Genomic DNA, 14,077 nt, shown 5'->3' on the forward strand with positions numbered 1-14,077 from the left:
TGAAAAAAAAAAACGAATAAAAAAAAGGTATATCAGTAAAATAAAAAGAGAGAGAAAGAAAGATATTTGAGTCAAAGTGAGAAAAAAAATTAAAAAAGAAAAAATGAGTCAAGATGAGCCTAATAACTTATGGTGCAGGATATTCAGATGAGAGATTGAAAAGATACGGAATACCTTTCAGATTTAGAATAGAACTAAAAGAATAATCCCACAATGTATATACCTTTCAGATATATATATATATATATATATATATATATATATATATATATATATATATATATATGAGTCTAGCCTACAATTTAATTGTTAAACTTTTGAGTTGTAACTTTTGAGTTGTACTAGTATATGTTTTGTCCACACCATGTATCCTTATAATTGAGTGACATATGAATAGAAAGAGAATGTTAGAAAATATTCATCTGCGAGAGGAAATTGAAAATAAAAAACTAAAATATTAATATCACATTGATAAATATTGAGAGAGTCGAACACAGGAAGAGCTTTGAATCCGGTAAAACCGGCATCCATTGCTAGAGCTTGGAACTCTTGCTTCGTTCTCTCTTTGCCCCCAATGGTGTAGGCCAACATGCAGATATCTAACTGGTAGATGTACTGATCTCTCGGAGTCACCTCTGGAACTTCTGGAAGAATGCATTCCATCACGATCACCTTCCCCTTCTCGGGAAGAGCCTTCCAACAATTGTTCAGCAGCTTGGCGCAATGCCCATCATTCCAATCGTGAAGAATCCACTTCGTTTGCATAATAATACAGGACAAGTAAGTCGGACTAATCTCACTATAATCATCATTCAAAAGATAAACAATCGACATCCCCTGTTGATTTCTCTCTTAGTTCAGAGGTTCGATGAATTAGGAAAATGTCTTATGCGAAATCAGAATCACTTTCGTCCTCGATACAATCAATCAGCATGAATTTTTTTGGGCTGTAATAGTCATGGAGTCTTTCTCGATGTTGGTACACTGCTGTAATAAGTCGAGATCACAGGTGGTCGAAGTGGGATTGTGCATAGTCCCTAATTTATTGGCAGAGACATGCGATCGATGCAGAAGCCAGAAAGAAAATAGTGGTAGCATGTTTTACATAGTGATCGAAATGTCAAAATTGATCAAAGGAGTTTGCTACTTTTAACTTTCTAACATAATAGCACGTCATATAAATACATTTTTTATCAAAATAATTGGTTATATATATATATATATATATATATATATATATATATATATATATATATATATATATATATATATATAAAGATAAGACTATAATTGTAAAATTAAGTAGAGTTTTAAGTGTAGTTACTTATGATTGATTTAATAGCATGGAATGAACCCAAGTCAATGATTAAGGTGTTTTTTGTAATATTTTAGGTTAGTATGTGAGTCTCAAAATTGTAGGAAAGAGACCTGTCAATTTCATAGAGTTGAAATTGAGTTGTGGGTCAACAGGATGGCTGATTGGGTTGCTTTCCACAGGGTCGGACAGGTAGGATTTGGCGCTCTGCACTCCACAGGGTTGGTCATGTTGGATTTACCCCTTTGGTCGGGCGTCATCAGTGATTTTGCTCTCAAGATTCATGATAAGATATTGTCTGTGTCATGATCTTTTTCCCAGGTAAAGGTCTCCTACTTCCTGTTGTCTTTCCTTGACAAACCAAATTAGAATTCTTGTAGTGATCAGAAGAGTCCGTCCTCACCTTGAGGAAAATGGCATCTCCAATGGGAACAGCTTTGTTAGTGTCAACAACCTTAAGCCGTGGCCTCGGGGCCGACGCGGCTTGGTTCGGGTCCGAATGACGGGGATCTCCCTGGGACGTTCCTCGAGACTGCTGAGGTAGCCGGCTACGGTAGTTCGATCGGGACGGGGTCGCCATGTCCTCCGAGAGGGGGCTCCTCGCCTGGGCATCTAGCGGGAGGCCTCCGCCTTCGCACCTGCACACAGGTCGGGTCGGGAGAGCTCGACTCGACCCCTTCGACGATCAAGTCAGTGAAAAGTCACAGGGGGTTTGTTGGTGTCCTCTCCTTCTTTTCCATTTAGAATGCGAGGGTATTTATAGGGAAGCTTACTGTTTCCTGATGTGCCCTCTTGCAGGGGCAGGCTCGTACTCCTGGTAGCGTCTGACACTGGTGTTGGCATGGCGTGAAGGACCGAGCCTGAGCAAGATATTTAATGTGCCTCAATCGGCATTCCCGTCCGTTTGACCAAGTGGTGTCGGGTCAACCGAGGCGTCATCTAGGACAGTTGACGTCAACCCGAGTCTTATCACCATTATTACCCTCATCATATTTCCCCCCGAAGGAAGCTATGCGTCGGTTGTTGTAAAGGGGGGTCTGAGGCATGGCTTCGGCTTTGAGAAATTGTCCCAGCCGGGCATCTTGCTGGTTCGTTGCCAGGGGTGTGGGAATCATAGAGTTTAGCAACTAAGAAGGGTTGGATGTGCAGCGGTGACCCCGGGTAGTGTTCGACCAAGGAGCACACTCAGTAGAGCAGGCTGAGCGGAGGCTGTGGTCTCGGGGAGCATGGAGCCGAGGAGCACGACGCAGGCGGGCTGGCCGCGCAGGTGTGGTCTCGGGGAGCATGGAGCCGAGGAGCACGACGCGGGCGGGCTGGCCGCGCAGGTGTGGTCTCTGGGAGCATGGAGCCGAGGAGCACGACGCAGGCGGGCTGGCCGCGCAGGTGTGGTCTCGGGCAACATGCGGCCGAGGAGCACGACGTAGGTGGGCAGGCCGCGCAGGTGTGGTCTCGGGCAACACGCGACCGAGGAGCACGACGCAGGCGGGCAGGCCACGCAGGTGTGGTCTCGGGCAACACGCGATCGAGGAGCACGATGCAGGCGGGCAGGCCACGCAGGTGTGGTCTCGGGCAACATGCGGCCGAGGAGCACGACGCAGGCGGGCTATGGCCGAGGGGTATGGCTTAGGCGGGCAGGCTGCACAGGCGTGGTCTCGGGCGACATGCGGCCGAGGAGCACAGCGTAGGCGGGTTGCGGCCGAGGGGTATGGCTCAGGCGGGATGGCAGCGCAGGCATGGACTCAGGCAATCTGCGGCCGAGGAGCACGGCGCAGGCAGGCTTCGCTAGGAAGAGACTAAGGTGGGGCCTAGATTTCTTTTCACTAGGACTACATCGGATAGCCACTACGGGTGCTTGACCTCTTCTATGGAGCCCACTGCCAAAAGTCGTCCCTTCTCACGGCCACCCAGGCCTCCGTCGCGATGTACTGGTTAGTCCACTGGAGCATTTCTGGTACCGTGGTGGGGGGTCGCTCCATGAGGGACCAGAGGAATCTGGAAGGTCGCAAGCTTATCATAAACGCCTACATTAACAGAGAAGAATGAGCGTCCTGCAACCCCCAGATTTGTGTTGTAAAGCGATTCACAAAATGGGAGAGGAGCTCGTCCTCCCTTCGATTGAGTCCGAGGAGTAGTGCAACAGACGGCTTTGGCCGGGCGTAGGCCAAGAAGTTAAGCTCGAAGTCTTTGACGAGCTGATCAAAGGAGCCGATCATCCCGGTCTTCAGACCGCTGTACTATGTGCGGGCTGGCCCCCTCAGAGTCGTGGGAAACGCTCTGCACATCAAAGCGTCAGAGGTTCCATATAGCACCATTTGGGCACGGAAAGCGGTTACGTGGTCCGCTGGGTCAGTGGCGCCGTCATATGCGTCCAGAGAGGGGAGCCGAAAGTTCGGGGGGACTGCCTGATCTTGTATCTCGGGCGCGAATGGAGACCCTTGGTGTGCGTCCTCCCCAAGCTCTCCCTTTGACTTGCGAATCTCCTTCTCCACTTCGTCGAGCCGCTGACTGACAAAGCATAGCTGGGCTCGCAGGGAGTCCGTTGAATCCGAAGACAATGCCTCGGGTTCCGAGCGACCGCTCGGGTTTGCCATCACTCGATCCCCGAGTGGGGCCAATTGGACCCAAGGCGGAGTGGGGAGCTCCGGAAGTGGTGTGTGGGCCCGAACGGGCGACTCCTATTACTGCAGTGGTTGGATCGCAAGCGGGTGCGCTGGATGAGAAACGAGCGAGATAATGGTTTGTACCATACCTGTCAGAGCTCGAACATGATGAGCGAGGTCCTGAAAGGCCTCGGATGACATGGGCGACGGGTCGGCTAGGGCTCCTTTGGGCGACAACCAGCCCGGGTCGTTGAATAACCGCCAATGGCACTCTGAGGTCGCGGCGGGGTGCTCAGCTCGAGGTTCTTCATGCGGGGGGTGTTTCCTCGGAGCTCCGATCTAGTGTGACCCCTCAGCCGCGAGCTCATCAAGTTCGCCGGTCAATTTGAATTGGTCGAAGTGGAACTGCTTAACGAAACCCACCTGCCGGTCAATTTGAATTGGTCGTGTCGGCCGATTGCCACGAGTTAAGTTTCGAGACAAGATCGATCATGTCGTTCGTACATTTGATTAACCTTTGGGTTGCCTGCAAATACGGCACTGTACGCAGCTTGTGGATCCAGTCGACGTGAACTCACGCGCATGCCATGCCATGCCATGTCGTTCCCATAATGAAAGAAAATTTGAATCATTATCCATCCTTTTCTTCTAATATATATAATAACGGATGGACATATTTTTTTCTAGAATTGTAATATACTAGTAGGCATGTGACCAGCGATGTTTCCAAAAATAAAAAAAATAAAAAATAAAAAAGAGAGCTAAGAGCCGATGATTTGAAGGAAACTTAGCACAAGTATAAAGGATATTCGAACGATATGAATTTTAACGAAGATCTCGAAGGTAATATAAATCTATCGAATAGCCTTCAATCAACCTCATGAACATATTTATAGTTTAGAAATTTATATGATGGATATGATGGGTAGATATGATCGATCAGTATTAATGCATGGATATGATGGATAGATATGATCGATAAGTATTTACTTTTTTTAAAATAAAAAATAAAATAAAGATAAAATTGGAACTTAGAACCTTATATAAACTATGGATCAAAATCTTTATAAATTAAACTAACTAATATATTCAAAATATATCAATTAAAATTTTAAATTCTTAGTCTTTGATAAATATATTTGATACATCATCACAGTACTAATATAAGATGTACCGATCATATACTTATTCCAACATTGCATAAAGTAGGAATAGTCAGCGTGTCATTGCGTGATAGTATTGCGACCTCGTAGTCATGACGTGATCAATCCTCCTACTTGTAGTATACAAATATTCTTTTGTTTGTTTTCGTTTTCTATCTTATGTCGAAGCAAAATAGTGGCCTAAACTACTACACATAAAATATACATTCAAAATATTTCACTTGACATTTTAAACCCTTACTATTTAATAAATATATCATACGTGTGACTAGTCAGCATATCCACGTTTGACTTCAATGAGCCTTTTGGTCATCTCCGTGATAGTCTGGCGATCTCGTAGTCATGATCAAGCAACGTGAGCAATCCTCCTACTTGTAGTATACAGGTATTCCTTTGTTTTGTTTTCTTTTTCTATCTTCTGTGAAAACAAAATAGTTGCCTAAACTGCTACACATAAAGTATGCATTGCAAGAAAAATATGACACAATAAATCTAGAGCTCTTAATCTTCTCGCCAATGGCATGCATGCATCAAGACATTTGAACTTTGCGTACCTCTACGCTAAGATATTCGGTGCTTCGACGCATATAAATCTCATCCCAACGATTACTCCCTTATCAATTTGATCCGGGTTTATAGAGCTCCTCCATTATCGCCTCCCTCATCATCATCTCTCTTTGTAAGGATGGGATTCACCAAGGGAGTGGTGCAGCAGCTGAGCCCCGAGGAGGAGGAGGAGGCACGCTTGCTCGCCATGAGGCTGGTGACGGGATCCTGCCTCCCAATGATTCTCAATGTGGCCATCGAGCTCGAGCTCCTCGAGATCATCGTCAAGGCTGGCCCCGGCGCCAAGCTGAGTCCCGACGACATCGCCACCCAGCTGCCCACCGAGAACCCACAGGCGGCCGATATGGTAGACCGGATCCTCCGCCTGCTCGCCGCCAACGGCGTCGTCAGTTGCTCTGTGGAATCCGGCGACGATGGGCGCCCCTCGTGCAAGTACGGGGCCACGCCTGTCTGCAAGTACCTGACCAAGAACGAGGACGGCGTGTCCATGGCCGCTTTCTGCTTGATGGTCCACGACAAGGTCACCATGGAGAGCTGGTAGTCGACGGAGCCAACAACGTCTACTCTTACTCGTTTCTTCTCGCACTAAAAAGTTGGCCGAAGGATTAATCAGCTTATTGGTTTTGCCTCCACAACGATCGCAGGTACTACCTGAAGGATGCGGTGTTGGAGGGGGGCATCCCATTCGAGAAGGCCCACGGCATGACGGCGTTCGAGCACCACGGCGGCGATCCACGGTTCAACAAGCTGTTCAACGACAGCATGAGGAACCACTCCACCATCTTGATCAAGCAACTGCTGGAGACCTACCGCGGCTTCGACGACGTCAAGGTGCTCGTCGACGTCGGCGGCGGGACCGGCGCCACGCTCCAAATGATCACCTCCAGGCACCCGCACATCAAGGGCGTCAACTTCGACCTCCCTCTTGTCATCGCCAGCGCACCGACCAACCCAGGTTCGCCATTTATATCAGACATTCGTCACTGTCATAGTGCCTACCTCTTACAACGAAGCAAAAGAATTCATAAACTTGGGATGCGTTGGCTCCATGCAGATGTAGAGCACGTCAGCGGCGACATGTTTGAGAGCATTCCGGGTGGAGGAGACGCCATTTTCATGAAGGTCAACATTTAGATTTTTTCCATAACTCATTTAATGTTTGAGGTTTTGGTTAGGCAGCATGTCGAACTTATCAAAAAAATTTGAAGGTTATTAATGAAAGATACCACTCTTCAAACTACTCGAGACATATCAATCAACCAAATGAAAAGGGTAAATCAAGCGGGACAAACAATCAAAAAGAATGAAGGAAAAATATTTACACTTTTTTTTTTATAAGAAAAAGTGTACGTAATCCTTCATAAGAAAATAAGTTCGAATCATAGTCAATATATTTTTAAAAAAAATATGATTAGTATCTTTAGGTATATAACTATAAACTGTAAGGATATCTAAAATAGTATCATCATATCTCGTCACATAATTATTTGAAATATATTCTCTTAAATCTTATAATCATTTGTGTCATTTTAAATATTATTTTTTAAATATCATTTAGAATTAATTCTTTAATATAATTTTATCAGTTATTAATCTATGCCATTTTGACGACTACAAAACTAATATAATAATATAAAATATAGTTTAAAATATTTTATAAATGATATGACCTTCATTATAATTTAAATATCATAAGTCTATCACCCCAGGTCATCTTGGAAGCTATCAATTAGATAAAACTTAGAGATATAAATTAAAATAATATTCATTAGATTTTTTAATTTAATTTATGTCTAAACAGTTCAATAATAAAATAATAACCATAATAATTATTGAACATTAATCAGTAGAAAAAAAAAAACTCATATGATAATTGTAATCATGAAATATAAATCATAAATTCATATGAAAAATAAATATTTTTATAATTTAAATATATATATAGATAATTAAATAAATATCCAAAAACAATAATTGGATTCTATTTATCATATGTTAAATTTTAGTCAATAAGAAACATGAGAAAACTATAAAAGGAAACTATAACTTCTATAGTTTTTTCTTACGTGCAATCGTTATACCAAACAATCTTATTTAATTGATCGATATATTAACTCTGACTAATTTGACTTTGTCCACACCACCTATCCTTACAAGCAAAAGACAGACAATTGAGCGACATAGGAGATAATGTTAGAAAATATTCATTTGTGAGAAGAAATTGAAGAAAAGACTAAAATATTAATACCAAGTTGATAAATATTGAGAAAGTCGAGTAACACATATTTAAATCTAACTCATAATTTAATTATTTAAATTTTTAGATCGAATCGATGCCTAACTCAATATATATTAACTTTGAATAATTTGAGTTACATATTTCATCGATGAAATAATTTTAGTTCCTCGATTGTCACATTGGGAAGCATATCTCTCTCTGCTAAGTAGTCGAGCATTCCGATCCAACAGATCTTATCAGAAGTTTATTTAGCACACCAAATAAAAGTTTCCATCAAGAACAGAATCTTGAAGCATACCAAATAAAAAGTATTCATCAAGAAGATAATATTGAAGCACAATAATCAAGCCACATTGCTAAGCAGTAGAGCATTTCGATCCAACGGGTCTTATCGGAAGTTTATTATTTAACTTAGTAAATAAAAGTTTCTATCAAGAACAGAATCTTGAAGCACAACAATCAAGCCGAGAGTTCAAATTCCCTAGTCTACTTTGTGAATTCCATGATGCATGTCCCAGCGAACATAGGAAGAGCTTTGAATCCGGAAAACCCGGCATCCATTGCCAGGGCCTGGAACTCCTGCTCCGTTCTCTCTTTGCCCCCGATGTTGTAGGTCGACATGCAAATATCTAACTGGTAGATGTACTGGTCTCTCGGAGTCGCCTCTGGAACTACTGGAAGAATGCATTCCATCACGATCACCTTCCCCTTTTCAGGAAGAGCCTTCCAACAATTCTTCAGTAATTTCGCGCAATGCTCATCGGTCCAATCGTGAAGAATCCACTGCGTTTCCATAATAACATACGATAAGTCGGAATAATCTCACTATAATCATCATTCAAAAGATAAACAATTGATATCCCCGATTGATTTCTCTCTTAATTTAAAGGTTCGATGAATTAAGAAAATATCTTATACGGAATCAGAATCAATTTTCGCGGACATGAATTTTTTTGGGTTGCAATAGTTATTGATAGAAGATAAAATTTCCCTAACTACACGAGAAAATCTCTCTATTCTATTGAAGAAAAATCTTCTATTCTTTCAATAAAACTTTCAATAATATGTTAATGTATTAAAGTATTTTTTATTTTTTCAATAAAATTTCTTCAGTAATTATTCTTTATCTTCTATTCTTTTCATCAGAGTCTTCGTCGATGTTGATGCACTGCTGCAATCAATCGAGATCATAGGTGGTTGAAGTGGGACTGTCCATGGTCCCTAATTTATTGGCAGAGACATGTGATTGATGCAGAAGCCAAAAGAAAAATAGTCAATGTTGATGCACTGCTGTAATCAATCGAGATCATAGGTGGTTGAAGTGGGACTGTCCATGGTCCCTAATTTATTGGCAGAGACATGTGATTGATGCAGAAGCCAAAAGAAAAATAGTGGTAGCATGTTTCACACAGTGATCAAAATATCAAAATTGATCAAATGATTTTGCTACTTTTATAACTTCATAACATAATAGCCGGTCATATAAATACATTTTTTATCAAAATAATTGGTAATATATATTAAAAAAAGATAAGACTACAACTGTAAAATTGAGTAGAGTTTTAAGTGTAGTTACTTATGTTTGATTTAATAGCACGGAATGAACCCAAGTCACTGATTAAGGTGTTTTTTGCGATATTTTAGGTTAGTATGTGAGTCTCAAATTGTAGGAAAGAGATTGGAAATCATGTCAATCTCGTACAGTTGAAATTGACTTGTGGGTCAACAGGATGGCTGATTGGGTTGCTTTCCACAGGGTCGGTCAGGTGGGGTTTGGCGCTCTGCACTGCACAGGGTTGGTCATGTTGGATTTACCTCTTTGGTCGGGCGTCGTTAGCGATTTTGCTCTCAAGATTCATGATAAGAACTTGTCGGTGTCATGATCTTTTTCCCAGGTAAAGGGTCTACAACTTCCTGTCGTCTTACCTTGACAAACCAAATTAGAATTATTGTAGTGATCAGAAGAGTTCATCCTTACCTTGAGGAAAATGGCATCTCCACTGGGAACAGCTTCAAACATGTCTCCGATAACGTGCTGCACTCCTGCAACCAAACATGAACGTGAACGGAGATCCACCAGAGAATAACTCTTCTTCTCAGTTAGGTTGGTTGGTGTTTATGGTCGAAGGGATCAACATAAGCAGACCTGGCAGGGGATGTGCGCCGGAGATGACGTGCGGGAGGTCTAAGTTGATGCCCTTGATGTGGGGGTGTCTGGAAGTGATCATGCCAAGGGTGGCACCGACGCCACCGCCCACGTCGACGAGCACCTTCACGTCGTCGAAGCCGCCGTAGGTGCGGAGAAGTTGGTTGACGTTAACGGCGGTGTGGCCCCGCATGGCCTCGTTGAATATCTTGTTGAACCGTGGATCGGTGCCTTGGTAATCGAAAGACGACATCCCGTAGGCGGCCATCACCGGGAGGCCGCCGTCCAAGACCGAACCCTTCAGGTAGTGCCTGCCATCAGAAACTTCAGCGTTTTTTACTGAAACCAAGTGAGTTCTCTCTCCAGTAACGAGTGAGAATAATACCATAAATCCAGGAAGACTTTATCGTGATGCATCAGAAGCAGGTTAGCTAGAGAACCATCCTCATTCTCCGTGAGATACTTGCAGATGGGTGCCATGCGGTACTTCCGCGAGCGGCGATCGTCGGCGCCGGCCTCGACGACGCAGCCGACGATCTTGTTGGCGGCGAGTAAGCGGAGAATCCGATCGACCCAAGCGGCTGCAGCCTCCGGGTTCTCGCTCGGCAGCTGGGCGGCAATCTCCTCGGAGCTCAGTGGAGTGGCTGGGCCAGCCTTGACGATGATCTGTAAGAGGCCGAGCTCGATGGCCACCTTGAGGACCATGGGAAGGACGGCGCCGCACGACAGTTGCAGGGCGCGCGCGCACGCCTCCTGCTCCTCTTCTGCGGTCAGTTGCAGCACGTCGTTGGTGGCCGGCATATTGCCTATGAGCTGGGAAACAAAGAAGAGCAAGAGAGGAAGGGTATAGTACTTGAGCGTGGATCGGGGGAAGAGGAAGGGGTGTGACTTTATACTGTGCTACAACATCAAGTATAAGATGACGGACAACACACCGATCATCTACGCATTAATATGACAGCGATATGACATACGCAGCCCGTAGTCAAAAAAATGTGTTTCACGGCATGACAGTGGTAGCACTTACTACTTATTGATATGACATGCGCAACCCGAAGTCAAAAAAACTTGTGGTTCACGGGCATGACAGTGGTAGCATGTACTACTTACTGACGTGTTTCTCCATCAGCCAATGAAGATGACGTTTCTTCCTCCTCGATATGACACGTTTGGTAACATTCGTATACCGTTGTATCCATGTAAGCATCAACTGCATCAGCTTCACGAAACAAACGTGCCGGTCAACTTGAATTGGTCGTGTCGGCCGATTACCACAAGTTGATTACCACGAGTTAAGTTTCGAGACAAGATTGATCATGTCATTCGTACATTAGATTAACCTTTGGGTTGCCTGCAAATACGTAACTTGTGGATCCAGTCGATGTGAACTCATGCGCATGCCATGTCGTTCCGATGATCAAGTTGACAAGTATATTGGAGCTATTAATGAAAGAAAAAATTTGAGTCCTTATCCATCCTTTTCTTCTAATATATATAATAACGGATGGACATATTTTTCTTAGAATTACAATATAATAGTGATCATGTGATCAGCCACGTTTAAAAAAAGAGAAAAAGATAACCGATGACTACTTAAAAAATATATATTTGAATGTTTAAAAAAATTGAATAATAAACACGTGAAGTGTTTTAGATATTTGAACGACAGACATTCCAATTAAGTAACCTCCAAAACAAGCACCTCAAAAATAATATAAATCTATCAAGTAACCTCTAATCATTCCAATCAACCTGATGAACATACATAATTTAGAAATTTATAGATACCTTTGATAGACTTGAACCCAAAAGGGTTAGGGGTTCAAATCCATCAATCCTGGTTGGAGGAATTGATAAGGTGAAGACCTCTCTCAATTCATTGTGTTTCACACATTATAAATGTATACCACTTATTAAAGAAAGTATTATGAAAGGATCATACATTAAATTATTTAGTAAGACTAATATTGATTAGTCTTCTAATGTCGCCCTAGAGATTTAAGGATAACTTAATCAAATTCCTCCGACATTGATATCCCCTAAGTACCAACTCTAAAGTTTGTTATACTAAAATATCGTAGGTGTCTTTCAAGGAGGACATATCACCCGTCATAACATAGGAATGGCTAAAAATTTTAAATTTTATTTTTGTTGATTACATTAGCCAACACCGTTCCTTATTCGTTGTTAGATATAGTTTGAGCAAAAGGTTAAGCCACCTCGGCACCTAAGACTACGATGCATTCTTGTAGGTTCTATTTGTCTACGTTTGACACAGTGGATCTCCGCAAAACTGATCCATGTAGGCATGATGTCGGCAAATGAACAGCCTTGTGATGACCTCATACACTATCGCTCGAAATTGACATATATGTTATCAGGTGACACGAATGAAAAGAATAAAAAGATAATTTTATTATTTTTTAAATGCATCGCTGCATTGCTACAACCTCCTCTGCAGTGCATCGCTGCATCGCTACAACCTCCTCTGCAGTGCATCTCTGCAGCCTCCTCTGCAGTTCATCATTGCAACCTCCTCTGCAGCACATCGATCTGCTTTTCTCCTCCTCTCTCCCTCCTATATCTTTACATCTTTTGTAAAGATCACTTAAACCACCATAAAAAAATATGGGATGTCTTAATTTTCCTCTTCCGATATTCTTGTCCTTGTTTCTGCACTCTGAGCACTTCTCAAAGTCTTGTCACCATCAATGCTGCAGCACTCATTCTCTTCAAATTATCCAAAGACGGCAACTATGCATCTTGACGGGCATAACTTTCTATTCAAGCTTCCGTTGCTGGATCCATTGCCCGGTTGATACCCTCATGTACGACTATTGTAGAAGCATGGTGCAAGTTACAAACAACTTTGGCAAATCGTTCACGTACTCGCATACTCGGACTTCTCTCCAATCTGATGAAATGAAACAAGAGGAAAGTACTATTACTGATTATCTACAAAATATTAAAGTTATCATCGATGATTTAGCTTTAATAGGTCATTCTCTCAGTGATGAAGAAGTCATAATTCATACCTTCAATGGCCTAGGAGACGAATACAAAGAACTGACAACAGCACTTCGGGCATGCGACTCACCAATATCATTCGAAGAACTTTATGATAAGTTGATCGACTATGAGACGTACTTGAAGCGTGATGATAGGTTGCCCGGATCACCTATTACAGCTCAGGTCAATAAAAAATTCAAGAGGAAGAGCAACCAGTACAATAAGTACGTCAACAATGATTTAGCTAACTAGCCCTATGGGGCCCAGAACAAACCCCCCTTATCCATATCAAGGTGGTAACTTTCATAATCCTCAGCTATCGCGTCTTGACTTCACAAGCCACCAACGAGTCGTTTTCCAATTATGTGATAAAGTCGGACACTCCGCGAAAGTCTGTCGGTCTCGCCCTAGACTTCCTGCTCCATTACAGTGGCCTTAAGCGAATTTCATGGCTACTCCAACTCCTACCTAACCTAATTGGATTGTGGACTTAGGCGCCTCTCATCACATCACTTTTGATCTTCAAAACTTGTTCATCCACAACAACTATGACGAAAATGAAGATATCATCATCGGTGACGGTAAAAGAATTCCTATTACTCATTATGGTTCCTTTAGTTCATTTATCATAACTTTTACACTCAATAATGTTCTATGTGCACCTAATATTAAAAAAACCTCATTTTAGTTATTCTGTAAACAAAATAATACCTCAATTGAATTCTTTTCTAACTTTTTTCTTGTCAAGGATTTGAGCATCGGGGCATCCTTGGTTCAGGACCAGAACAAAGACAACATTTATAAGTGATCATCCGTTTCGCAAATTACCCTTCCTACTTATGTGCTAATCTGTGAGAAAAATCCTCCATGCTGAATGTGTATAACTGAGTGTGTATAAATAGCTATTAAGAGCTCATTATCAAAATGAACTAGGCAATTATATCTTATTTATTTTATAGTTTTTTCTACAATTTCTATCTTTCTATCTTCTGCGCTACTGACCGATTTCCTACTCCCCTCCTCTTTCCATCTTGCTCA

At 42.4% G+C, this 14,077-nt stretch overlaps 2 protein-coding genes across 2 annotated transcripts; one reads left to right on the top strand and one right to left on the bottom strand.

Moving 5' to 3' along the window:
- Positions 1-5,635: 5,635 nt before the first annotated feature.
- Positions 5,636-6,847, top strand: LOC135630957 (caffeic acid 3-O-methyltransferase-like). The gene is made up of 3 exons (XM_065138287.1): positions 5,636-6,182; positions 6,290-6,600; positions 6,700-6,847. The coding sequence occupies exons 1-3, from the start codon at positions 5,764-5,766 to the stop codon at positions 6,777-6,779; spliced, it is 810 nt and encodes a 269-aa protein (XP_064994359.1). The 5' UTR covers positions 5,636-5,763; the 3' UTR covers positions 6,780-6,847.
- A 1,408-nt stretch (positions 6,848-8,255) lies between these two features.
- LOC135630956 (flavone O-methyltransferase 1-like) lies at positions 8,256-10,903 on the bottom strand. The gene is made up of 4 exons (XM_065138286.1): positions 10,416-10,903; positions 10,031-10,341; positions 9,863-9,927; positions 8,256-8,667 (listed from the first exon to the last, which is right to left on the bottom strand). Exons 1-4 carry the CDS (start codon positions 10,829-10,831, stop codon positions 8,371-8,373), a joined length of 1,089 nt encoding a protein of 362 aa, XP_064994358.1. The 5' UTR covers positions 10,832-10,903; the 3' UTR covers positions 8,256-8,370.
- Between the last annotated feature and the right edge of the window lie 3,174 nt (positions 10,904-14,077).

The sequence above is a fragment of the Musa acuminata genome, chromosome BXJ3-2 (genome assembly GCF_036884655.1).
Source record: "Musa acuminata AAA Group cultivar baxijiao chromosome BXJ3-2, Cavendish_Baxijiao_AAA, whole genome shotgun sequence".
Classification (NCBI taxonomy): domain Eukaryota; kingdom Viridiplantae; phylum Streptophyta; class Magnoliopsida; order Zingiberales; family Musaceae; genus Musa; species Musa acuminata.

Bases quoted from the DNA above. Each gene is read 5' to 3' on its own strand.
- LOC135630957 (XM_065138287.1), top strand. From the start codon at position 5,764: ATGGGATTCACCAAGGGAGTGGTGCAGCAGCTGAGCCCCGAGGAGGAG. The intron at 6,183-6,289 runs GTAGTCGACGGA...CAACGATCGCAG, and splicing joins AAGGTCACCATGGAGAGCTG to GTACTACCTGAAGGATGCGG. The intron at 6,601-6,699 runs GTTCGCCATTTA...GGCTCCATGCAG, and splicing joins CAGCGCACCGACCAACCCAG to ATGTAGAGCACGTCAGCGGC.
- LOC135630956 (XM_065138286.1), bottom strand. From the start codon at position 10,831: ATGCCGGCCACCAACGACGTGCTGCAACTGACCGCAGAAGAGGAGCAG. The intron at 10,342-10,415 runs GTATTATTCTCA...TTCTGATGGCAG, and splicing joins AAAGTCTTCCTGGATTTATG to GCACTACCTGAAGGGTTCGG. The intron at 9,928-10,030 runs GTCTGCTTATGT...GTTTGGTTGCAG, and splicing joins CGGCGCACATCCCCTGCCAG to GAGTGCAGCACGTTATCGGA.